Genomic DNA, 26,866 nt, shown 5'->3' on the forward strand with positions numbered 1-26,866 from the left:
ATACTTAGTAGTAGTACTACATAATTATCTCATTATTAATGCAGGAGTATGCACACACTTGACTATTTACACTAAAAACGAATGACAGTAATAATGGTATTGGATAGTTATTCGTGAATGGTAAATTTGCAGATATAGGAGTCGTTATATGTGGCGTTTTCCTTTAATGGCAGTGCACTGACATTCAGGGAATGACATCATTGCGCTGTGAACACGCACGTCGTTAAGTAACGAGAGGGGGAGACAGACTCGAGCGGAGAACGGCCGTCGTACTGCCGGAGCATCTCAGGGACTATTAACAGGGAGTGCAGTCGACGACTGAGCTAAGAGCTGGGGGTATGAGAGCCACCAGAATCCGCTTCCATCCTCCACTACCCGGGCTCTTGTCCGACTGACAACCATCGGATCAGAACCTCCACCAACCCAGCTCTCGGACGAACCTAATATCGGGTGAGTGCTGGGTCAGGGAACCGGAGAAACCAAGGGGGAAAAGGGGCCAGATTCGGCCGAATCAGACGCTCCTATTCACGGCTTCCAAGAGAGGGGGAGGGGGCGCGTAGTAGGGATCTGCACAGGCTTGTCCAGTGACATACATGGGTGCGGTTATAATATAAAATGTGACGAAGTATAATATTAAATATTATTAGCTTTCTTTATTTTATTTTTTACAGTATTAACGGGGCTACGCGTATCACGGTTCCGTTAACGTATTTATCCTAGCTTACTCTTAGCAGCTAACTCTTAACTAACGTAGCAGCCTAGCGCTGATGTTTTTCACTAACGTTACTCGAAACGTCCTCAAATTATACAGAAACACTCAATAAACACTCAGTAAATACTCAGTAAATCTTAGCAATTTAAAAAAAACGTAACTGAAACTACGGCAGATTTGTTGCTCTTGCCTATTCGCCACTGGCTTGCTACTTGTCAAATTGCAAACAGGAAAGAGAAATGTAGCGTTGCCGTTATAAAAAAACAACAACAACAACATACATTTGTGTTGCAACTTTAGGCGATATTAACACACGCATTCAGCGTGGAGTCTGTAACACGCGAGTTGTTTGTGTAGTAGTGACAGCTGTCCGTGTGCGAGAGGCATAACGTTAGCTCTGTTCTTTTCTTCGTGCGATTGTGAAATCTTTTGGCTCTCTGTTACAGTACTTGTTTTGTTTGTTTTAAAAGAGCGATAATCATTTCCAAGTATAGCACTTTTTAAAACATCCATCTAAACGATTACATGTACGGAAAACGCACGATAATTTAACTTCAGATTGAGGTCATTTTAGTGATATATTGTCTGTGTGTGTGATTTTTCAACCACAGTGTACAACATCCTCAGGACATCCTGTCTCAGCAGTCACCACTAAGACTCCCCCCAACCAGCAGATGTGTACTGTACCATCTTAACCAATCCACTCTCGTGTAGACGATTACTACCGTAATAGCACATGGTGTTTTTCCAGTGCAGTGTGACAGGCTAATTCCACTTGCTTCACTTCACACAAGGCACCTTTGAAACCTCAAATCACAGACTCTTCACGTTACTGCAATAACTGCATTTGCTGTACTAAAGTCTGTCTTAGTCTTTTAGTAGCTCATGAGAAAATATCTCAAATAATATGGGTAGAGTCTTATATTTAGCGTCTTGTGCCACTGTTCCTATATGAAGTAATTAACCACTGGCACTTTCGTTGTACCCTTTAGGTGTAACCTTGTGTTAGTGTTCCTCCCTAAATCGGGAGACCTGGCTGCAGCACATGAGACATGAACTCTCACTCTTTAATGACCCAGATCCATCTGCCTCTATCACATCTCCTAGCAGGCTGTCCTCATCAGGTAGAGTTCATCAGGATATGTACGGCCTTTGTGATGCAGTTGCTGCTGATGAAAAGCAAGGTTCAGTTGATCCATGATGGTGATTCCTGGGTGTTTTTTAGAGCTTGTGTCTGCGTTCCAGCAAAACTAATATGTGGAGTCATTTAAAGTTGGGATTTTATAAAGGTTCTTGAGTTGGCAGATGCAACACAGGGATTGGTGAAGAAGATGCAGGGCGTTCTGTGCTTTGCAAACGTTCGGTTGGAAAGTTGAGGGTTGAAACTCGAAAGCGACAGCATTTTATAAACGAGCGTCAGTGTAATATGATGTTTTGTTGCAGTAGTGTTAAAGGGTGGCAACAGTAGAAATGTCCATGCTGATAAAGTCTGTGCAGCGCTTTGTGGAGTTCATCACACAGAATTGTGTGAGGGCCTTGACATAGATAAAGCCAGTCAGTGCTCCCTGGCTGCTCATGCCTTCACTCGCTTGGCAGTGCCAGCGCAGAACGGCAGAGAGCTTAGTCTTGCTTTTGCAATGGCTGCACAATGTGGCGTGGTGGAGCGAGCACTAAATAAGTGATGATCCTGCTCCGGCATCACGTGCAAATCAGCTCGACACACACGCACACAAAACCCCCCCCCAAAAAAAGCTGTTTCATTTCCTCAGTGTGTGCCAAGTCCGTTGATTCTGGTTCACTCCACTTCCAAGTGGAAACTGGCATTTGTGCATGGCCTCTCTCTCTTTTTTTTTTTTTCTTTTTTTTTTTTTTCCTGTTTTTCTTTCTCCTCCCTTCCATGTTTTTGCTGATCTCACTGCAGCCGCCTCTCTCTCACCCCTAGCTGCCCTACAAATCTGATCTTGTATTTCTGGGCATCAGACAGCTGTTTGCTGATCAAGTGGCCCTGTTTGGGCCACATTCTGTCTCAAAAACATGTGAACACTTGAGTGCTGAGGGATTGGTACACATCATGTGAGCAGTTGACTGACCCTTGAGGATAAATTCCCTCTTTCTGCCTTTAGTGGAAAGTTCAGGAAATGGTCATGGTTATAGCTGAAGTGGTGAAAGAGGAGCGATGATGCTCAGTTTGTAGGTTTGTTGCTTTATTTTAATATCTGTGTTTTCCCACTGTGACAGTGACAAGTTGGAAGCATGGAGCTGAGAGTTGGGAACAAGTACCGGCTCGGGCGAAAGATAGGGAGTGGTTCTTTTGGAGACATTTACCTCGGTAAGTTGAAGCATCCACTTTCTTTTTTTCTTTTTTCTTTTTCTTCAGTTCTTAAACGCTTTACCCAGCTTTCTGCCCGGTGAGGTTCTTTCCACATTAGTGTGTGGAGAGCCTCTCTTTTCAAACTGTGCCATTCCTTTTTTTCTTTTTTTTTCCCTCCTTTATCCGGGCACTGAACTCAAATTTTCCTTTATGCTCATTCGTCTTTGGTCCTCGTACATGCAAAGGTGCAATTGTCTTGACTGCTGTGGGTATTTCTGCACGTGTCTCTTCAGGTGCCAACATCGCCACTGGTGAGGAGGTAGCCATCAAGCTGGAATGTGTGAAGACCAAACACCCACAGCTGCACATTGAAAGCAAGTTCTACAAGATGATGCAAGGAGGAGGTAAGAAATTAGAGCTTGGACATGCTTGTCAAGATTTTTCAACACATTCCTTCTTGAATTTATTGGCCAAGACTGCATAGGAGATGCAAATCCTATGAAATCTGCTAAATGTGTAAAGTGAAGATGACGATAAATGTCCAACCAGCAGTGTGTGTGCCACGATTTGGGGGCTTTGTTCTGATTTGATGTGTGTCTTCACTAGTGGGCATTCCATCTATAAAGTGGTGTGGCGCAGAGGGAGACTACAACGTGATGGTGATGGAGCTGCTCGGCCCTAGTCTGGAGGACCTCTTCAATTTTTGCTCCCGCAAATTCAGCCTAAAGACTGTCCTGCTTTTGGCTGACCAGATGGTATGCTACGAACCTTTCAGTTAAAGTCAGGGATAATTTTGTGATTTGTGTGTTTTGTAATATTGGCCTTTTTGTAGACTGTGCTGGCCTAGATGTTCGATTTTATTGGTGGCTCTCTCTCAAGCACAACTGATCTCACCTTTTGTTCCAGCTGAAGCTTCTCTTTATACATCCTCTGGCACATTTTGCCTTGTTTTCATATCAATGGAATGAGAAAGCCAAGATGTATTGAGGGCACTAAGGGTATGGCTGGCTTTTTAGATGGGATGAGAACACATTTTGTCTACATAGCTTTCATTGCTGGTTGCAGGGATTTTAAAAAAGCAAAAAAACAAAAAACAAACTCCACGGGAAGTGGTGACGCTCAGTCTGTTGTGGAGATCATTTACACCAGTAGCTTCAGTTAATAGATATTAATTGCATATGCTGGGCAGGAAGTCAAGAAGTGTAAAGGACAGCCGGAAGGTGACATGCAGTCTCACGCTGGTTGTTATGACACATTCAGAAACAGTCATACACAAATTGTGAAATTTTACTATTCCAGAACTTTTTCTTTTTGCATATTTATATAGTGTTTTGATAGTATATACTCAGAAAAGAAATGGTCATGTGACAATAACTGTTTTTCTGAGTTGGGAAACTCCACAGGGGCAGTGCTGAACTCATGGGATGTAAAATATAAGATGACCTGTCATGTCCCATTGTAACCTTTGTTTTTACCTAGAGGCTTTTTGTGCTGCTAACATTGTTTCACCACTCTCTCACCTTTCCTCTCCAGATAAGTCGCATTGAGTACATCCATTCCAAGAACTTCATCCATCGAGATGTAAAGCCTGACAACTTCCTGATGGGACTCGGCAAGAAAGGCAACTTGGTGTACATCATTGACTTTGGGCTGGCCAAGAAGTACCGTGATGCCCGCACACACCAGCACATTCCTTACCGGGAGAACAAGAACCTGACGGGCACAGCGCGCTACGCCTCCATCAACACACATCTTGGGATCGGTAAGACTTGGAGGAGACACGTGAGCCTAATTTTCCTGCATTTTAATGAAGGCTTTGGTGTGTTGGATATGAAACCATGGTGTTAAATTTTGCAGAGTACTGCTGTTATTGAGTTATTTAGACATAATCTGAAGCATTTATCTTACAGCTCTGTATTGTGATTAATGTTTCTTACTGATATAGTAGAGAGAGCTTCCCTTAAGCAGAAAGAACTGTATTAAGGTGCCATATGTTAGTTCAAGTTCAGAGATTTTCTGATGCACCAGATCTTTCCTTGTAAAATAATCAGTCAAATGATTTAAACTGATACAGTCTCTCTGTAATGTTGTTCTTATGCTCGCTGTGGCCCCACAGTGTTTGTGGTCGTGCACCTCTCGAGTTTTGTAACCTGGCATGTTGCACTGCAGCCGCTGTAGTATGATCATGTTGATTTTCACTACTATTTTAATGATACTAAAGTACAGAAGCTCAGAGATGCATAGATACACAGAAGGAGCTGTGCAATAGTTTGAAAACTTGAGACTTTGGAGAGTGTTCATTGTAAAAAGTTTTCAACAAAGTCCTTGTTTGCAGTTTAACAACTTCTCCCTTATGCTACGGGGCGATCGTGGCTCAAGAGTTGGGAGTTCACCTTGTAATCGGAAGGTTGCCGGTTTGAGCCCCGGCTTGGACAGTCTCAGTCGTTGTGTCCTTGGGCAAGACACTTCACCTGTTGCCTACTGGTGGTGGTCAGAGGGCCCGGTGGCGCCAGTGTCCGGCAGCCTCGCCTCTGTCAGTGCGCCCCAGGGTGGCTGTGGCTACAATGTAGCTTGCCATCACCAGTGTGTGTGAATGGGTGGATGACTGGATGTGTAAAGCGCTTTGGGGTCCTTGGGGACTAGTAAAGCGCTATATAAATACAGGCCATTTTTATGCTATCCAGCTATCTGGTGCTATCGTCTGAGTGGCGATACCTATTGTTCAACAGCTTCCTGTACCCTAATGGAGGGCAAATAGAAATAACTGCGTGATCATGACCAATGGAGACGATATACCTTAAAACGGGTTTATCCTTGTAAATATATTCATCTGCGTACACTTTTTGGTCAGACAGAAGGGAGAGAGGTTCTCACCCATGTGAGATGTGCGGCCATGCACCACTCCAAGATCCTAACTGCGTGCCGCTTAAAGCAGATGATGTATGCGACTACCGAATGTTGATTGGTTGACAAGTGGGCAGGAGTATAGTGGGGTGCGACAGTGGAGTTGATCAGGAACGGGGAAATGGCGCAAAAAAAAAGTAAAAAATCTTTAAGTGTCTGCTGTCCACACTTTTGTATTTTTTTTATTTTATTTTATTTTTTTCATCTGTTTCACTTCAGCTCATTCTATGCTCTTCTCCGTGGCCGGCTAACGAACCAACAACAACATGAGCAAGAGTGGTCCGCAGACTGTTTTTGTGTGTGTACACGTGTGTGTACGTGTGTGTACGTGTGTGTACACTGCCTCCATCTGACCACAGAGCTCACAGCAGGCAGGTGGGCAGGCTCCACAGTGGAGCTGACAGCAAATGCACTCTCTCTGTCATAAGGTTTACATTTCATTGAACTGGTGTGACTGTGTTAATGAAGATGTGATCTCAGTAGCCTTAGACTTGTGACTCAAAGAAATCTCATCAGCTCCACAGCAGATGTAGAGATTTCATCTAAACATTACTTTAAATGTGATTCTTTAGAGCCACTCTATGGCACTCATCTCTTTTTAAACCCTCTAGCACTTACCCGGATTTGTGGAATACTTGGAATCTTACAAATTACTACGATCTTTTCCCTTTCACCAAATCGTAACATGATTGAGTTAAAGCACCCAAAAAATTTATGGTGTTTGAAGTTCTTCCTTGTGCTTAATATTTCTTCTGTGTAGAAATTTACTGACTCTAGCTCTGTTTTGTGTTTAGTGAAAAGTCCCTCTTATTCAGCCATTTAATTTTGGATGTGCCTCTTCACTGCGGCATCGTTTTATCATCACTGTATCTGATATATATAGATAGATAGATAGATAGATAGATAGATATGCATGCTGTAAAGAAGGAAGAGTTATCTGGGATTGTGGGGATGGGGGGGGAGGGTTCACGTTGCTTTGTAATTTCATTCTGATGCTCTTTAAACAAATTTACAGGCCACTTTTTTTTTTATGATTTTTATGATGACTAATTATCTTTCTCGCTCTCTCTCATGCGTTCTGTCTACAGAGCAGTCCAGACGTGATGACCTGGAGTCTCTTGGCTACGTCCTCATGTACTTCAACCTGGGGTCACTCCCATGGCAGGGCCTCAAGGCTGCCACAAAGAGACAGAAATACGAACGGATCAGCGAGAAGAAAATGTCCACACCCATTGAAGTTCTTTGCAAAGGATACCCATGTAAGTGAGGCTCACAGGGCGCCTCTGCGTACTACACATACCTCGGAAATTATTTTAAGATGTTGTATTGTATTTTCTCAGTATGAAATTGAATGCTAACAATTATCTAATCACACAAAGTTTACCGCTACAGTGAACTTTCTGTTCTACTCTCATTATTTTTATTTACCCTCTTACAGCTGAGTTCTCCACATACCTGAACTTTTGCCGCTCACTCCGTTTTGATGACAAACCAGACTACTCCTACCTTCGACAGCTCTTCAGGAATCTGTTCCACCGACAGGGCTTCTCTTACGATTATGTCTTTGACTGGAACATGCTCAAATTTGTAAGTTTATATCTACAGTTTCTAACTTGAACTTTGATTTGTATTTTCACCACATTATAATACGGCTACCTGTCAGTAGTTAGGCTTGAATGTGGCTTATCTCATCTAAAAGGGTGCCAGTCGGACAGCTGAGGATGGGGATAGGGAGAGGAGGACTGCGGATGAGAGAGATGAGCGGATCGGAGGAGTCCCCAGGGGGTCTGCATCGCGAGGCCTCCCTCCAGGTCCAAATCCTGGAGCTCCCAACAGAGTCAGGAACGGCCCTGAGCAAGCCATTTCTAACCCTGCCTCTCGGGTCCAGCAGTCTGGTGAGTTTTCAGCCAACTGCTGCATTACAAGAAAAAAAGAGGAAACAGAATAAGACGGACACCAGAGTATTTTTCTTTTTTCTTGAATATTTTTATCTAATCTAGGCGTTTTTATTGTGTTTTAGGTAACACGTCACCACGTGCAATTTCTCGTGCAGAGCGAGAGAGGAAGGTGAGCATGCGGCTCCACCGTGGTGCTCCTGCCAACGTATCATCCTCTGACCTCACAGCCCGCCACGACCAATCGAGAATTTCTACGTCACAGGTGAGAAAAGGCCTTGGGGTTGATCAGGTAACCCACAAGGCTGGTGATGATAATCATTTGTTTTGCTTGTTTTTTACCTCTACATTTTTATTCTTGAGCCCTGCTAAAGTAGCTTTGTTTGATTCTTATACTGGGACTTTTTGCAACATCTGTGTTCATCCACAGTCTGTAATTAGCCATTTTAGTTCCGTTCGGTTAAAGATTTCTTCTTTTAGGCTTAGATCTGGCATCATAAACCTCTAAGAGTAGATAGCAGAGTGTTTAAAGGAGTCTGAAGCTTGAGCTTTTGACTCAGGCCTGATTATTTAAATAATATATATAATGCCACTTTGTACAGCATTGATTCGTCTAAATTGGAGTCGCCAAACTTCGACATTGAGAGAGACATTTTAGCCCCTCCTACTTAACAACAGAAGAAAAAAACGGCATACAAGGGTGACAGAAGGTTAGACTTTGGGGGTAGGACAGGCAGATAGATGACTGATGTAATTGAGAGAGGATAAATTAATACATGGTATGTAGGGCTGCAACGATTCGCCCATATGTTTTTGTAACTGCAATACACTACAGGACGCTATGGTGTAGTATCGCCTATACTGTCTGCCAAGACTGCACTCAATACTAACGAAGAAGAACAGCAAGGACAGAACGAGATTTAAAAAAATATGAAAGCATTAACATTGTAATTAGCTTGCAAAGTTATCAGTGTTGTTGTTTGAACTGTATCTAATGGGGTTAGGACATGATTCGGTGTGGGATAATTTTGTCCTGCTTTAGTGTGTGTGTGTGTGTGTGTGTGTGTGTGTGTGTGTGTGTGTGTGTGTGTGTGTGTGTGTGTAAGAGAGATGTAATTGCTGACTCTTTATCTTGAATCTGTACTGTCCTCTGCAGGTCAGCGTGCCATTTGAGCACATGGGAAAATAGAATTTTCCAGCTCTGCATGCAAGTAAAACTGACAGGTGAGGTGTAGCGTGGTTTTTTTTTTTGTTTGTTTTTTTTTTTTTAAGTTTAGTTTTTTTTAAATCACTTGTTTAATTTAAATATTTGCTATTTATCTGTAAATTTCTTCTTTAATGACAATACATCTCTTGTTTCAGGGCTTCAAGGTATAGTTGTTGCTACAGTTTATTTTCCTTCATTCTTACTTTGTTCTAAGAAAAGATGATTGCAAATGGACACATGGGTCTTTGGAAAAGGACAGTAACTCTTTCAGGACCCAGGAAAATACACGAAGGTATCCAGCATTTTTTTTTTTTTTTTTTTTTTTTCTGCTTCTTCCTTCCTTCTCCATGAACTCTCTTTACTGAACCCTGGATTATCACTACCACAATACAAATGACAAAGCTGCACCTTGACAGTTGCTCATACCTGCCCTCCTCTTCCTCAAAACATTCCCTCAGCATTCTGAAAAATGTGAAGAACTGTTGGCATCAAAGGAGCAGAAGGGTATCCGGGACATGCATGTGTTTAATTAAAGGTTGATTATAAGCTGACATTATTTTCCCCCCAAAAAATGTATTTTTCAATTTAGACACAGCAAAAACATCTTTTGATTTTCATAATGACATTGGAGTACTTTCCTGTTCTTAAAGGGGGCCTCTTATGCTCGTTTCCTGCTCCATATTTGAATTCTTTGAGCCTACTAATAGAAGTAGCTTTGCATGATTCACAGTTTATAATAATCCATGTTTGTCTTACACTGGGTCTTGCAGCCTCTTTGTTCATCTCTTCCTGGAACGGCTTCCCCCTCTAAGTCAACTTTTCTGTTTCTCCCAAACATAACAACTTTATTAGGATATCCCCTCTCTATGACATCACAAAGAGCCAAGACTAGAGAGAAACTGTCTGAAATTGGGCATTCAGAGCAGTCTGAAGCCAAAACATTTAGCTCATGGATTACTTATACAGGGAAACTACATACAGACTATGGAAGAAAATGAAGCATAATAGGTCCCCTTTACTGTTTGTTTTTAATAACCTCTTAAATATAAATAAATGGAGACATGTAGGTCAGGTGATAGAAGGCAAAATGAAGAGTAACTTTGAAAAAGGAATAGTAAGTGATGTTTTTAGCTGCTGTAATGTTTCTGGTGAAGTAGCATTTGGTGATTGCTTGTCCTTCATCCCTTTTGTGATTACTTGCTGCCCCTCAAAACGTAGCCATGGAAGTCTTCGCCACCCCTTACTTGCCTGTTTTGAATCTTTTTTTTTTTTTTTTTCTTTTAAAAATGTTAGTGGAAATGGTAAAGAATGACGGTAGATGACGCAAAGACAGAACTCTGAAGTCTTGAGGGAAGCTCCTCAGGAAATTTTCAGCAAACTGATTATATTCGACCAGAGACCACAGCTGCCCACTTTGGCTAACAAAAAGTGGCTGCAATTTTTATGATAGTTCTTAACATTACCTTTTTTTATTCTTTTATTATTGAAGGTAATAGGGGGTACTGGGCAGGCTCTTTCAACATTTGGGATCACATTTCAGGGTGCGGTCTGGGAGGGGGGGCATCCAGTAATATACTATAACTATACTTTTTTTTTTTTTCTTTTTTTTTTTTTCCCCCACACCCAAGTTTGTTTACTCCACTGTAAATATTTTTTTATTTCAATGTAAAGCCAAATGTGGTAATTTTTGTTTTAAAGTGTAAAGTAGAAAAATGGAAACTAACAACAGAAATAGGCATTTGGAGTTTGGGTATTTAAAATGCTAAATTGTGGGATGGATTACTGTTGCTGTGCCAGCTGGGTCATCCAACATTTTGTGTATGTGTGAAAGGAAGCGTGATACAGTGAATCCCTGCAAAGAATAATAAATTCCCTTTGTCTTAGTTTGTATGCAGTTTTTTTTAAAATAACTGTATTTATGTTAAACTGTCACTCATCATCCTGTAATTTATTGGACGTACCTTCTATGTTTTTTGAATGCCTTTGTTTCTCAGTTGTTCAAAGCCTGTCCACCTTCATCGTTATTCAATACTTAGGGCTTTCAGTATCCTGCAAAAATAAAATGCCAATAGTGTGATGTCACCTTTTGGATTTTTTTTTTTTTTTTTTTTTTTTAAACCTCCAGAAACCTTGACGATGTCATTAAGAAGAAAGCTTAACTGATGCAATTTGCAGGGATTTGTAAATAGCAATGTACTGTGTGTAATTACCTTTGTACAGGCCACCATGACCCAGTGGCATTGTAACTGTTGGGTTGGGGATGGTATGGAGAATGAGCCTATTTGGGGGGGATTTCACTTTATGTATTGTGTACTGATATCATGTACAGTTCTTAAACACTCTTTATTTACAGTATTTGTGTATATTTTATGAAGTAATAAAAATTAATAACATTGCTCACAATTTCTGACTTTTCATCATTTTTGTTAGCGGGTGCTGGGTGTGGATAGAAAGTTGCGTTCTGTTCAATGGCCAAGCACGGAGAACGACAAAGGCGTGACTGCGCATGCGCTGAGCGGAGTCGCTGCTGTTGATACAGAGAACTGCTGCTGCTGATGTGGGTGAAATAACGGTGTTAGTAGCCCATTAGCATTGGATTGGAAATGGCAAGCTAATACCAGTTATTTTCTCAGTTTACACCTCAGCGTCGTGTTTTATTTAAAGCTTTCTAAAACCGTGTTATACGTCTTTGGTTTGTCTCTACTGGAAGAAGTAACTGCTAAGTTTGTGTTAGGCTAGAAAGGGCTTGCTAACGCTGGTTAGCAGCTGAGGTCGGCGTCATTAAAGCTCAGCTGTCGACTCTTCCCGCAGAAGAAGCCAGTTTCCGGAATTGAAAGAAAGATGCAGTGATTACATACGTGGCTTTCCCTCGTTTGAATGTAATAGCTTGGCTCGGTAACTTTTTATACTCCCGAAAGGCTCGAGATTGGATTCGAGACGATGAGCTAAGTTGATGCCTGGATTCAAATCGGCGCACATCAAACAACTGCAGAGGAGGTAAGCAAAGCGGCAGCACGGAGTCAGGAGCGCCGATCAGCGGCTGTAATTTTCCGCTTTTATTGTGTCTTTCCTAACACTCATAACGGAATGGCTCAAACACCTTGTCATAAATCAGCATTTGTGTGCTAACTGTTATCCCGCCTGAATTTTCCACCTGTCTGATATTGCATGTATAGCACGGCTGTGTGCACTAATACGAAGGTTGAAAGCTGGGAAGCTTGACTTCTCGTCCTTGGTGTATTTTCTTTAATTTGCTCTTAACAGTATAAAAATGACTTGTAACTATTGCTGAGTCCTGTTGTGTTCACTTCATCTGGCTGAACACAGCCTCGGTGCCCTGGTGTGTTACAGTATGTTTCAGACAGCTTTCCTGGCCTGAAGTCTTAATTCTTGTCACAAAGACTGCCAATTCGATTGATGTCGAAGTACAATGCATGTTTTGAAATCTTTCCCCGGGTGCAGTCAGCAGGACTGATGATCTGCCTTTCTGTCTTGTCTGTGGCCCACTGGGAACCAGCGAGGTGTTATTGTAAGTGCAAGGTGCTGATCATCTCCATTGCGTATGCACAGCAGTGAGCACAGACTTTAATATGGATGATATGCAGATCATTTGTATGTTTATTTTAAAATGGCATGTTTTAACTGATTTACATACTATAAATAAACTCATTTTCTGCTGTTAAATCAACGTGATCCTGATCACACTGAAATATGGACCTGTCAGCTTCTTTAATTACTCAAACAATAATATTTACTAGTACAACTAAAATCAATAATAATAATACTAATAACAATATTCTACTTGTGTCTTTGTGGTGGTATTAAAAACAGGCAAAGCATTTAGACTGAATTGTCTGTAGGGTTCTAAATTTATTTCTGGGGTTTTTTGTTTGTTTGTTTTGTTTTCAACTAAAACATATTCTGGAGTGTGTGTGTGTGTGTGTGTGTGTGTGAGAGAGAGAGAGCGAGAGAGAGAGAGAGAAAGCGAGAGAGTGAAAGAGACACACTGGCTCATTCCCAGTTGCTGCATTGTCACAAGCTGATTTAGGCTTTGGCAAAGTGGCATGAGTCATCCATGACAACACTGTGCAATCACCCTATATTTAGCTGGTGTTTCAGGAGGCTTTGAAAGTCATTGTGAAATTAGTTTTCACTGCAAACTATTAGATTATTGCCTTCCTGAAAATCTGTGCCAAGACATTGACGTAGGTGGAGAGATGACGGTTGCAGGGAGATGTAATTTGATGATTGGGGGCGGGGAGTGTAGCAGAGCATCTGTCTCGATGTGTGTGATGTTGTGAGTGCCGGTTTGGCCGGTCGCCTGTCTAGTTTTCAGTTGTCCTCATCAGTCCTGTGTAATTATGAGATGAATGCCACTTCTGCAGCTCATAATTATGTCATTATGTGCTGCAGAAGTGGTGTACTCAGGCAGCTGTGTGGAGTTTGTGTGCTCCCCCTGTGCCTAAATTGGTTATAGGTGTGAATGAGAGCATGGATGTGTCTGGCCATGTGATGGGCCTGTTCAGGATGCACAGCCCGGATACCCTCCAGCCCCCAAGATTCTGAGGCTGTTCCATTAGCTTTGTGGAATAGAAACTTCAGAACACCTTTATCCATTTTCCTAATGTGCATTTGCGTGCAGTTGTTTCCTTTAATTTCTACTGCTTTCAGCTTTCACCAACCACATGCAGCCACAGGCATGATCGTGTTAGTTCTGCATTTTTTGACTAATTTGTGCAAAGGTGTTTCGCTACTCTCATGAGATATGTTTGTGCATAGTGCTATTTCTAGCTGCACTCCACTTCATTCTGCCCAGAGCAGAGCACCGGGAACAAGAAGAGGAGAAACTGGGTCACCAGATCTTACGGATCTGTCACTGTGTGATTTAAGGATTTTTCAGCCCTCTGCTCCATGTCTTGATGTGTGTGTTTTTTGCCCGTTTTCACCAGTGCCTCCTCACCCGCCTACCTTGTGCTTCCTCTTTTCACTCCTTCCATTTGATCTGGCTTCATCCGTCTGCCAGCCGTGCAGTGTCATTTGCACTTTTTTGTGCACTGTCCTACTTTGCTCTGCTCTTTATCTTTTGCTGTTTTCTCGTTCCAGCTTCGGCAGATATTGGCATGAGATTTAGGTCGTTGGCCGCACGAGCCCACTGAGATGCATTTACACATCAAGAGTGTTTTATTCAGGCTTTACAAACTGGAACGTGTTCTGTTGATTGATGCATGCTATTAAAAATGTCGAGGGTAAATTAAGTGTGATACAAGAAGCATATTTGTTGATGAAGTGTCCTTTCTTCATTCAGATGAGTCAGCTTTGGTGGCGAGTCAAGCGGCTGTCAGAGAGGTTGGAGAATGACTCTCCTAGCGGCCTCACCCTGGGGTCCCCAGCCACTACAGCCCCACAAGGATCCAACACATCATGGGTGCCTAAAACCCCAGTGGTAACACCAGATGAGCCAATTTTCCTCATGACCTCCACTGCCCAAACTATATCAGGGTTTTTTGTTTGGACAGCTCTTCTGATCACATGCCACCAGGTAAGCAGAGTGTTTAAATGGTCAGCGGGTTTAAATGAAATGTTCCACTAACAGCTACCTGTGAGAGGGTAAACTGTGATCTAAGAGGTTAAATAATAATAATTACAGGGTTTTGAGAGTTCTTTCTGCAGTCCAAGGGTATTTGGGAACCTGTTGACTATGTGGTGGTTTCACTAAAGGAATAACCAGGTTATGCTTTTTATTTGGTCAAAATATGTCACTAGGCAAAACTCAAATGCACTCTTTGCTAACATGTTGTTATTGGTTTCATTCAATGTGGTTACATCTGTTTTCCCGTCTTTGCCCATAGCACTTACCCAAAACATTGATCTCAATGTCAGTGTTTTGGGTAAGTGACTCAAAACCCAAATTTGAATCATGATCATGATTGTTTGATTTTATTTAGACTTAATTAAAGGTTGGTTGACTCTTTATCTGGATGTTCACACACCAAGCACATGTAGTGTTATGTGCTTCATATGAGGAAATATTCTTCTTCTAAATATTATGGAATTTTCTGTCTGCAAATTTGTTTTGTTTTTGATGTGAAGGTGATAAATAACATCCCATTCCCATGAATTGGCTACACTGTGTTTGTGAAGAAGTTAAATAAATAAGTACTTATTCTCATCTACAATCTGCTTTCCAAAGGCTCCTACACATGGTGAGATTTCAGCAACCTTACAGGTTCATTGCAAGCCAAATTGTGCCACGTGGATCTAATTTGTTGTTGTTTGGAAAACAAGTTTGATGCATCTAGGCTGTATACTGACAATTCCTGCTGAAATGTGGACTGACACAGACAGCTAAACCTACTCTGCTGTTTGTTACCATGCCCAGTTGTGTTAGCTGCAGGAGACATCATACGAAAAAAGCTCCCATTGCCACAGCTCAGAAATATTTACTTCTTTATGGCTTTAATTCCACTGACTTGCGGGGAGCAGGGAGACAGTCATCCTAAATTGCTGACACTGAGTTTTGTCTTAGTCTAGTGTCTTTAGTCACCGAGCCACATTTAAATCTTTAAAGCAGCCTTTAGGAGCCAGGTTTAAGATGGCTGCAAGCATTAAACATTAGAAACAAGTAATACGAATACATGTCTTTGTGTTTTCTTTGGGGCTGGCAGTAGTACGATTACATAAGTGCAGTGAAACAGAGATGGGCAAAACAACATGCTATAAATTTTCCTTGCAGGCTGTAAAAACTTGGAATATTCTAGTTTGTGGCAACCTTGAGCGCGAACACATGAGAGTGCCAAGTTTGATTGACTGAATTTAATTCGGCCCTCTTAAATTTATCCAGCTTGGGACAATTTACGATGGCTGTATGGCAAGACCTCAGCAGTACTAAAAGCCTGTGGAGTGCTGTGTGCGAGCACTGCAGAGAACTGCAATTCATGGAATAAGAGCAGTTTACCTTGTCGGGTTTCTTTGTTTGTCAGCCCTCATGTTACACTGAAGCATTCAGGTAACATCCCTTTTATGTAAGGGGGATCTATTGTACCTCGAGGCATAGTTGAATGATTTGTCTTCCATTGTTTGCCGATGCTCTTCACACACTCGGTTAAAGAATAGCCTTGTGTCGCTCTGGCAACAGGTGCTCCTGGCTTGAGTATAACGCCGTACAGGAGCAGGAGATGTGTGTGCTGAAAGTAGGGTCACCTAGCAACGATTGCCTGTGAGTGCACTGTCTGGCCTGGTGTGTTGTCCCCCCCCCCCCTTTCAATGTTTGTTATTTTACCAGAGGTGTGTCTGTTTACAGGCCAGGAAAGGTGATAGGTGTGGACATTGTGTAAGTGGAAAAGAGCCACAGGGCGCAGACAGAGGTGCTGGTGACAGCAGCCCACCCTGTCCTTCCTGCCATCTGCTTCTCTGAAAAGGAGTGATAAAAGCTCAGTATCAGTTACCCCCATCAAGCACACACTCACAACACACACCCTGCAAACTCACTCTGTTCCAGTATCAGACTCTGGCAAGTGTATACTGACTGCACACATGCAGGTTTCATGAGGTAGCCATTACTTTGGGCCACCCTGATTACCTAGCACATTTTGAACTGTGGTTTTGCAGTGAGAAAACTGGTCCATGTTGATCTCATGTTGTGTTTTTAGTTGTTTTTTGTTTCTTTGTTGTTGTTTTTTAATGTGACAACTACTAACCCATTTTTTTTTCAGTTACAATTTTTGGCTTCAATTATTATAAAAACAAGAAAATCAAGATAAAACAATTATTGGGTCACATTTCATTTTTGCATTGACGCTTTTATTTGGTCAGTACCAGCACGCCCTTTTCCATGACACTGATAGCTTTTGTCTCACTCTATGTGCAGGCCCCAAACACACTCCCTGCCAGACTTCACCATGTTTTAGTTTAGGTCCTATTTTTTTTTTAAACTAAACTTTAAATAAAGTTTAGGAAATTTAATCATTATATAGGCAAGTTTAAATACAGTATGTTTGCATTTTAAAAATTAGAAATATTACGTGGTACATTAGGTTGTTGGTGGAAACCTGATACCATTTTCCTTCTTTGTTTATGCAGCCCATACATAGCATGTCAACAGGGTTTTTCATTATCTCTGTTTTTATAGGTGTAGATGCTCTCATGAGCAGGTTTAAATTTACTGACCATTTTGTTCGGTACACGTTGCTAATACCTGGTTGGACCTGCTTTTGCCGTCAGAATTGCCTGAATTCTTCATGGCATTGATTTTTAGCAGAGATTTTGGTCAACATTGACATGACATCACACAATTGGTGCAGATTTGTCAGCTCCACATCCATGATGTGAATTTTACATTTCACCACATCCCAAAGGAGCTCTATTTGTTTGAAATCTGGTGACTGTGGAGACCATTTCAGTACGGTGATCTTATCATGTTCACGAAACCATTTTGAGATGATTTGAGCTTTGCAACGTGGTGCGTTATCCTGCTGGAAGCAGTCATTAAAAGATTGATATACTGTTGGCTTTCACCTTTAAATGATGCGCAGTTGGTGGTCCAAAGTATGTCAAGAAAATAACCCTGAATACCTTTACACCACCACCACCACCACCACCAGCCTTAAACTTTGATACAAGGCAGGATAGGTCCATCCATGTTGTGTGGACCTACTATCTGAATGTTGCATCAGATCAAGCATTGTTTTTCCAATTTGCTCTAGCTCATCAAGGTCGACCGTATTGTGCCTTGGCTGTAACAAGTAGTTATTTGAGTTACTGTTGTGTTCCAATCAGCTGAAAGTAACCTGATCATTCTTCTCGGTCTTCTCTGACATTAACAGGGCATTTTCACAGGATGTTTTCTCTTTTTCAGACCATTCTCTGTAAACCCTACAGATGGTTGTGTGGGAAAATCCCAATAGATCAGCACTTTGTGAAATACTCAGCCCATCTGGCTTTAACAACCATGCTAAGTTTAAAGTCACATAATTTACATTTCTTCTTCGTTCTCGTGCTCAATTCGAACTTCAGCAACTAACTAACTTCAGTAACTAATCAAATGGGTGGTGAGTGTAGATACACCTTTGCCAGTGCTGCACAATATTTACTTGCTCGTTTAATTTTGTCTTTAAGTTATGGAGGCTTTTTCCAGCATATGGAGCTCCTTGTTAGATGATGGTGTCTTTTATAGGAGCAGTTTAATCTTAGATTTCTAAATAAAGGACTTTATATGTTTAGATGAACTTATGTTTCTCTAACCTCTTTTTCTTTTTCAGATCTACATGCACCTACGTTACTACAGCTCTCCAAACGAGCAGCGGCACATAGTTAGGATCCTCTTCATAGTTCCCATCTATGCCTTTGACTCCTGGCTCAGCCTGCTTTTCTTCACCAACGAGGAGTATTACGTGTACTTCGACACAGTCCGAGACTGCTATGAAGGTGAGTGGACAAAGTAACAGAGTCAAATTAAATACACTAGCCTATTATGTTGCACGCAGGAATATACGCTGCCACATGTGCCATCACAGTATGGTCAGCATTTAACACAACAATGAGAGTAAGTGTGAGGGTGTAAGAATTGTGCTGTGCCCACTAACAGAGGGCCTTTACAGTGTGTTCATTTACAAAGGTTGCCATCTTTGTTCTCATGTCTCCATGGCCTGTTGGGATTGCAGGGAGGGGGGACAGGTATCCTAGCAACTGAGTGGAAAAAGAGCAAATGCTTGAGAAGGCATCTCACTTCTAAGCAGATAAATCATGATGTATCCCACCATTATTCAAAGTGGGCCCGCTGTGCTTTTTGGTATTTTCTGTCATTTATAGTATATTGTTGGTAACTAGTAGTGGATGCTTATAATAAACATAAACAGAGTTTTAGGTTAGGATGTCGGTGTACGTACACGTAACCCCAGTGAGACAGAAGCTCAGATTTCAAACTGCTCTAAGGACTCCATGTCAGTTTTTTTTGTACCCTTTATGATGATGACATTGTGATCTAGGCACAAAAGCCCCACCCACCTACTGTTCAAACCTTAGGTTTACGTGGAGAAGCCATTCAAAAGAATATTAGCTTCTTCGTATGTTCTTGTTTCAGAGTTAAAACATACTGTATCTGTAATTATGCAGTACTGAAAAACCCAGGACCCAATTGTCGTCCATGTGCTGCAATCACAGGCTTACTTTTAAGCTCAGCAGCTTTCAACTGTAAAGAAAGCTGAGGCAGCAGGGAGCCTGGGTCTGTGGATTACCCTTAGATTAGCCGACGAACACCTGGGCCAGCAGGAAAACTGCGATCACTGTGCAGCCCAGTCAGTTTTTATAAATTGCGTGTTACTCCTCAGCAAAATACAAAGTAAACCACTGACCACCGCACAGAATATGATACAACTGCCCTATATGCTTTGTTGAGATTTTTCTAAAAATATTTAGATTTTTAAAGAATAATGGATATTAAATCCAGGAGAATGTTTTTACATTTTTGATATCAGATAATGATGAATTACACAATGGTCTACATATATAACTGTAAATTGTTTTTTTGTTTTTTTTAATTTCTGGCAAAAAAATGTTCTCTCTCAGTCAGATGGGCAGTAACGCGTTACTGTAACCCAATTACTTTTCTTCAAGTAACGAGTAAAGTAAGGGATTACTATTGCAAAAACGGTAATTAGATTATCGTTACTTTCACGTAGGAACGCTGCGTTACTGCGTTACTAAAACCGTGATTTTTTTTTTTTGCGAGAGTGTCTCATGACAGTGACGTAAGCAAGTGCGACGTTTGTGACAACAGTTGTGTGCAGATCAACAATGGATCATATATCGAGTGCAGGAGAGAGTATGAGCGTGCAGAGTTTAAAGTGTGGAAGTAATGACCTTACTTTGAGTTTGATTCCATAAAAAGTGACAAAAACATTAGCGTCCGCTGTTCACTGCGTGGGAAGAAAACTTCTTTTTACAGCGAAAAAACCCCCCTAAACTTCCGAGCAAGCATCGAGTGCACAACGACGTAATGGGAAACTCACAGAGAAACTCGCGGATTCTTCAACTGACCGCTCCGGCTCACCTGCACCAGGGTAAACCTCCGCCTACCCCACTCCTGCTATACAGGTGAAAATAGAGCAACAGGACCGCTAGTCTTTGACTTTATTTATTGTCTGTTGTGTTTTACTTGCAAGTTTTAAAAAAGGACTTTTCCATTTGATTACATTTTGTATGATGGATTATGTAGAAAAAGTAGAATTGGGCTGAAAGATCTATCGCTTTATCACCTATTCAGGTTGTAAATCGTGTTTTTAAAAAGTAACTAGGTAACTAAGTAATTAATTACTTTTGAAAATAAGTAATCAGTAAAGTAACGGGATTACTTATTTGGGGGAGTAATCAGTAATTAGTAACTGATTACTTTTTCAAGTAACTGGACCAACACTGCTCTCAGTAAGCGTTTACTGTCACAAGCTTTTACTGTCGCAGGGTGTTTTTTGCTGCATAGAAGAATTACTGTGCCTGGATGCACAGTCAAAGGCTCGTTCTGTGTTCGCTAGTCATTCATAAGACTACTGATAAGTTTCACTTCCTGTCTAGAAGTGGCAGTCTCAGCAGTTCTGAAATAGAGTCAGCAAAATCTAACTGTTACTATTAGAGTTGCACCGAGTTATTAAAGCATAGTAATTCCTTTACTAGTGTGATAGATGGACTGATTCTTATATCGCACTAAATGAGCACTCAGAGTGCTTTACAACTTGCCTCGTTCACCCATTCACACAAGTACTTTTTTCTATGCCTTTCCTGTGTAAGTGTTTTCTACCTAACATTCACACACAATCATACTCTGCTGGATAACAAATTGGGGTTAGTAGTATGTTGCCCGTGCAGACTGGAGCAGCAACCACCAACCTTCTGATTAGTAGGTGAGCTGCTCTACTGCCTGAGCTCTACCACTGTGTGTTGATCACATTGTATATCTGTCATTTCAGTGTATTTTTTTTAGCTTGTTTGCTTAGTTTTTGGAGTTCTAAATCCTGCAAGATTATGAAGGTTGCGGTTTCTCTTCCTGTCATATCACTGATATGCAGTTCCTTAGTTTGATGACGCAGTTTCTCATTTGTGCTTTCTGATGCAGCTTAACTCCAGTTAAAAAAAAATATTTTTTTAAAATCTGGCAATTGTTTTCCAGATGCTGACAGCCACTTTGGAAAACTGTAACCTTTTCTCTGTGTCATCCTCTCCAGCTTTTGTCATCTACAACTTCCTGAGTTTGTGTTACGAGTATCTGGGAGGAGAGAGCGCCATAATGGCTGAAATCAGAGGGAAACCCATCGAGTAAGTCTGATTCCTTTTCATAGTATAATTGCCCATATAATTGGTTACTTCAGTTGTTTCATGTTAGTGTGTGTGTGTGTGTGTGTGTGTGTGTGTGTGTGTGTGTGTGTGTGTGTGTGTGTGTGTGTGTGTGTGTGTGTGTGTGTGTGTGTGTGTGTGTGTGTGTGTGTGTGTGTATTTTTTAACTTGTATATCACTTTAGGTCAAGCTGTATGTATGGGACATGCTGTCTGTGGGGCAGGACCTACTCCATTGGCTTCCTCAGGTTTTGCAAACAGGTATGAGTGTTTTAGTTTGGGTGGAGGTTTAGGTTGTACTGACTCTGTTTGAGTGTTGTGGTGTCCACTGTGACAGACAAGTTTTAATACATGTTTTCTCCATTTACTAAAAATGTAACGTGTTCGTAAGCATACCCAAAATAATTACTTGCAAATATTTTAAGCTTGAATGACTGTAGGTATCACACATCACCAACTGTTATGTCTTTCACTTCTGTGCAGGCAACTCTCCAGTTCTGCGTGGTAAAACCACTGATGGCAGTGATCACTGTCATCCTTCAGGCCTTTGGGAAATACAGAGATGGAGACTTCAAGTATGTTTCCACAGCACTGTCAACCAGAGCATCAGCATCTTACTGTTTAGCTTTAGTTGAAATGACTGTTTGATTTTGCATTTATATAATCTTTTTTTTTTCTGTCTCCTCCAGTGTGGCTAGTGGCTACTTGTATATCACAATTATCTACAACATCTCTGTGAGTCTGTCCCTCTACGCTCTCTTCCTCTTCTACTTTGCCACACGTGAGCTGCTCGTCCCGTATAACCCAGTGCTCAAGTTCTTCATGGTCAAGTCAGTCATCTTTCTCTCCTTCTGGCAGGGTAAGTGTGTGTGTATTAACTTTATACATCCTCTCTTAATTCACCTTGGAAGTAGCTTGTTATACACAACTGGAAACCTAGCAAAGGTGACCAATGTAAACTCAGAGTTGAAGAGTTGCGAGTTGGAACAAGGAAGACTGCTCATTCTAGTCACTATACTGTAGATACTGTAGAAACAGTCCCAGTGAGAGGTGATCTCTTCAGTCCCTGGCTCCCTAGCCTAGGCTGTATATAACAGATTCTTGCATCATTGCTGTTGCCGCTGTGCTTTTGCCAGAATGGACAATTTTGGATGATGTGGTGGAGTGCAAATTTTTCATCTAACCCTACCAAGCTTGGTTAGACTCCATGAAGGGTTCATACCAACATAGATACCTGCTATTTTGTGCTAAAAACAACCCACCAAAACTGGAGCACAGAATTCTTTGATGGGTTGTTTGAAGAATTAATCACAGAGGAAACTACAATATATGTCATATAAGGAACTGCAACCTCAAACATAGTGACTTTAATTAATGGAAAAGAACCCCAGTAGACAGCTGCTCATTTTGTGTCTCAGTATTCACTAATCGGTGTGGCTCTGGCCCTAACATTGAAAGAGTTTTTACTGTTTAAAGCAACCTGTCTGTTAGCTTTACAGACCAAAAAGGTTTTTTGTGCCAGGTCCAAATATGTTTATTTTAGTGCCAGTTTTGGGCATTTCCATGCACAGATTCAAATGTTGCTGAACTCTCATGGAGTAATACATCAGTATTTTGATTTATGTTTTCATATCTTATCTTTGTATATTTCAGGGATGTTGCTGGCCATCCTGGAGAAGTGTGGCGCTATCCCCCAGATCAACTCTGCTGATTTCTCTGTGGGGGAAGGAACAGTTGCTGCTGGCTACCAAAACTTCATCATCTGCATTGAGATGTTCTTTGCTGCTATTGCTTTGCGCCATGCTTTTACTTACAAGGTCTACATGGACAAAAGGCTGGATTCATATGGTAAGCGGCATGTTTATGTGTGTGCGTTGATGTCTGGTTGTAGTAGAGAGTGAAATGTTCAAAGAGCAACTAACAGTATTATAGTATTGTAATTATGTGATTAACAGAGGGTTCTTGATGAAGTCTTTCAAAGCTAATCTGACCTCACTCTTTGTGTCCCTTCCTCTTTACTTTGATTCCTATCTTCAACAATCTGTTTATTTTTGAGTTGTTCTCTTTTCATCTGCCCTCTTTTCTATTCTTTTATTTTCATCTTCACCTTCTTGTGTTTCTTATCTCTTTCTCTCCTTTTCCTCCTCCTTCACTCTGCGGCACTCAAGGCTCATTTCCTATCTATGGACAGTACGGTACGTCTGATGTTAGCTATGTTTTGTCTGTATGTGACTCAGTTGTTTATGTTAAAATGGAATTTGATGTCTTTTTTTTCTCCTTGATTGTGGTTTAAAAAAAATATTGCATTTCCATCGCTTGTGTTATGTGTTTCAGTTCAGTGTTTCATTTTCAGCATTGTATAGAAAATACAGATATTTATGTTTCCATTAGATTTTGAAATGATGGATATTTCGCTGTGTTGTTTTGTGTTCTTTCATTTATTTTGCAGTCAGCTAATTCCACCTTCTCACTTTGTTCAGTCTGTGGTCCTACCCTTGTCGTAAACCCTTGCCTTGATAATAAATATGCCAGATGGAGGGATAATATTTATCTTAATATATTTTATATTCTTTGCAACAATGCTTAGGTTTATTTGGACAATCCAGCTGGCAGTTGGGATGGAAACTTAGTTTCTTTCCTTTTTCGCTCATGTATTGCTTCCATTCAGTGTCTCTTTTTAATATTTACCACCTTCCCATCACACCTCCAGGTCGCTGTGCCCCAATGAAGAGCATTTCCAGCAGCCTGAAGGAGACGATGAATCCAGGAGACATGGTCCAGGACGCCATCCACAACTTCTCCCCAGCTTATCAGCAGTACACCCAGCAGTCTACGTTAGAGCGAAGTGGAGGGCCACCGCTCTCCCGCAGCCACAGTAACATCAGCACCCGCGGGGACAATGAAAAGACCCTTCTACTCAGCTCTGATGATGAGTTCTGAGACTCAAACACACACTCAGAGGCTAACCCTTACTCCTGTAGCCCTTCTCAAGTTTTTAGCAGCCACGGAAGAATCGGATCTTTTTTTCCCGACCTCAACATGGAAGTTCAGGCTGTGGTTCTGGTTATTTCACATTTAGATAACAGTGAAAGATCAGATTTATGTCACATGGTTGCCAGATTGCTGAAACCAAGGCAGGGCAGAGTTCTTTCTAAGGAAAAAGGAAATGTTTGCTACAGCACGGAAATGAGGAGCTTGAAAAGAATGTAGATGTTACAAATAAAGTGAGGGAGGAGTGAGGTTGATTCTTTAACTGTCCAAGCTATTATTTGTGTTGTTTTAGTTGTGATTTTAGGTCATCGCTGAAAGAAATGCAATTTTTGTATTCACCCGTGGAAAATGGATTCGTACAGATAACCGTGCCTGCATTATACCATCTTAATCCTGCACTAATGACACTATGGCATTAAAAAAGTTAGATATGAGCTGGAGAAAATAAGTGCCATCTTCTTCTGAGACACGTGGCCTCTTTATTCTTTACTCTTTACACTGATTCATAATCAATATCAATATTCCTCCTCACCTCTCTGCTAGCGCTCTCGCTCTTTGTAATTATATATTGCCAAATAGCACCCTTTGCTCCAAATAACAAGACACTGTCTTAAAGTTTAGGTTTGTTGTTTTTTTTCAAGTGACCTTTGAATTGCAGGGGTTATTTTTAATATATGACTTCAATGATAAATAAATATTTTATCTAAATGTTGTTTGAGCTTGAAGGTGTATGTTATTGTTATCCTAGAAATTTTATGAGTTTACTGTGGATGTCATCATTATGTAATGTAATGGCATTCCAGCTGTTGGCCAGACTCTATATTGTTTGCGGAGAAGCACGGTAACAGCTGTAGGAGAGATTTTTAGCGTAGGCAGGAGGACTGACGGAAGGACAACGCCCACACAGATTACAGATTACTGACGGAGCAGCACTTTCCTGCGTAGTCGGCCCAGCTGTGATGCGCCCTGGATTGTGATCTCATAATTAATGGCATTACGTGCTGCACAGATCGGCCCTGCCTCTGCTGGTGTCATTTGTAATGGCATCACTACGACAGCAGCGGCAAATAAGTCACGTTGTTAGCCGCTACAGAGAGAGAATGCGAAGATATGTTGGTGAAAACAAGGCTTTAAATCAGATTGAAATCACATTTGTACTTGAATATATTGAGCATTTTAAAATTGGTGGTCAGTACATTTACAGGGACATGAAAAGTGACTAAACTCCTTCGGGCTGGCCAGAAATTGTTTCTTTTTCCAAAAGATGGCTGAAACTGTTTAAGTTATGCATTCATATTTTATCCAATTATGTTTAATATGCGTTTACACAGTGGCTGGTATGAAACTTGCATGTGGTTTGTGGTTCTAAATGTTTGAATGGCAGAGCACAGCTGTATAAAAGCTGAGATTCTGTTTATGTTGAGTGTATATTGATTTAACAGACTGGAGTTAGTGACTGCGGGTCGACACATAGTACATCACAGCCCAACCTTTTGTGAGAAAAGGAGTCAAACCAGCCAAAGTGATGTGTGCGTTTTCAGTTTGTCCTAATGACAAAATCATATTCGGTCAATAGAAGGTGGGTGAAAGTGTTTGGATTCCATCTGTGACCCACATCCCATCCAGCCGCCTCCTGCCCCAGTGACCGCATCACTTGTGTATCTTTCTACTAAACCTGCATTGCTTCAGTTAGAATCAAGGTCGAGTGTGTTTGTTCTGAGCGTTTCATACTTGAGCATTTTCTTCAAAACACTGTCAGATCATAGTTTTGCAAAGCTTATTGTATTTTAATCCAGAAAATACTATATCCAAATGGAAGGAACGCTGTAAATAAAGTCAAACTTAGTGCTGCAAAACCTTTATGACGACGACTGGGACGCCATTGCTTGGTATAGTGCTCTGTTTGAATATATTTGTGTTTTAATGGTTTCATTTCATATATACTCCTGTTTTATTTTTAATTTTTTGTTGTATGATATTTTTTTTGTTTGTATATTGGTAATATTACATGTTTTGATGCTATATCGATTTCTGTTGATGTTTCAAAAAGAAATAAAAGATGAATAGTAAAATAAAAAGACATTTCTGGCAGTTTTTGCAGGCTTGTAGACTCCATCATTGTCATTAGCAGAATATTAGAACCCCTGCAAACACCATTGACAGAAAGACTATCGTTCAAGTAATGTTTTAGACAGTTTTTGTTTTTTACTCAACTTTTGGTATTTAGTAGTTATGCCCCCCTCCCTCTCTTTCTCAGACCATGTAAACCCTAGAGACGGTGATGTGGGAAAAACGTAATATTTCACTATTTTCTGATATACTCAGATTAGCCCGACTGGAAGCAACCACCATGTCATCTTCAAAGTCACTTAAATTGTCTTCAATTCTAAAGCTCGGTTTGTAGTTCAGCGGCTCATCTTGATGGCCTGTTTGTTTTAAGGAGCAGGTGACCACGTGAACCGGTGTTCTGGCCAGTGAGTGTATTGCATTAAGTTTCCAAAGCTGTTTAATAAATGGCCAAGTAAG

The 26,866-nt window shown here is 41.1% G+C and overlaps 2 protein-coding genes across 3 annotated transcripts; both read left to right on the plus strand.

The window, feature by feature from the left end:
• Positions 1-228: 228 nt before the first annotated feature.
• On the plus strand, positions 229-10,302 carry LOC120742562 (casein kinase I). The gene is made up of 11 exons (XM_040045950.1): positions 229-450; positions 2,951-3,041; positions 3,317-3,427; positions 3,630-3,778; positions 4,557-4,785; positions 7,016-7,186; positions 7,366-7,514; positions 7,627-7,822; positions 7,948-8,087; positions 8,979-9,046; positions 9,185-10,302. Exons 2-10 carry the CDS (start codon positions 2,966-2,968, stop codon positions 9,009-9,011), a joined length of 1,254 nt encoding a protein of 417 aa, XP_039901884.1. The 5' UTR covers positions 229-450; positions 2,951-2,965; the 3' UTR covers positions 9,012-9,046; positions 9,185-10,302.
• A 1,237-nt stretch (positions 10,303-11,539) lies between these two features.
• LOC120742561 (transmembrane protein 184B-like) lies at positions 11,540-26,030 on the plus strand. 2 transcript variants are annotated; one of them, XM_040045947.1, is made up of 10 exons: positions 11,540-12,026; positions 14,335-14,568; positions 18,287-18,452; positions 21,242-21,332; positions 21,535-21,610; positions 21,833-21,924; positions 22,039-22,208; positions 23,003-23,197; positions 23,518-23,544; positions 24,060-26,030. In XM_040045947.1, exons 2-10 carry the CDS (start codon positions 14,335-14,337, stop codon positions 24,287-24,289), a joined length of 1,281 nt encoding a protein of 426 aa, XP_039901881.1. In that variant the 5' UTR covers positions 11,540-12,026; the 3' UTR covers positions 24,290-26,030. The 2 variants fall into 2 exon arrangements, with proteins under 2 accessions (XP_039901881.1, XP_039901883.1); XM_040045949.1 differs by lacking the exon at positions 23,518-23,544.
• Positions 26,031-26,866: the final 836 nt, after the last annotated feature.

The sequence above is a fragment of the Simochromis diagramma genome, unplaced genomic scaffold (genome assembly GCF_900408965.1).
Source record: "Simochromis diagramma unplaced genomic scaffold, fSimDia1.1 OVJJ01000150.1, whole genome shotgun sequence".
NCBI classification, from domain to species: domain Eukaryota; kingdom Metazoa; phylum Chordata; class Actinopteri; order Cichliformes; family Cichlidae; genus Simochromis; species Simochromis diagramma.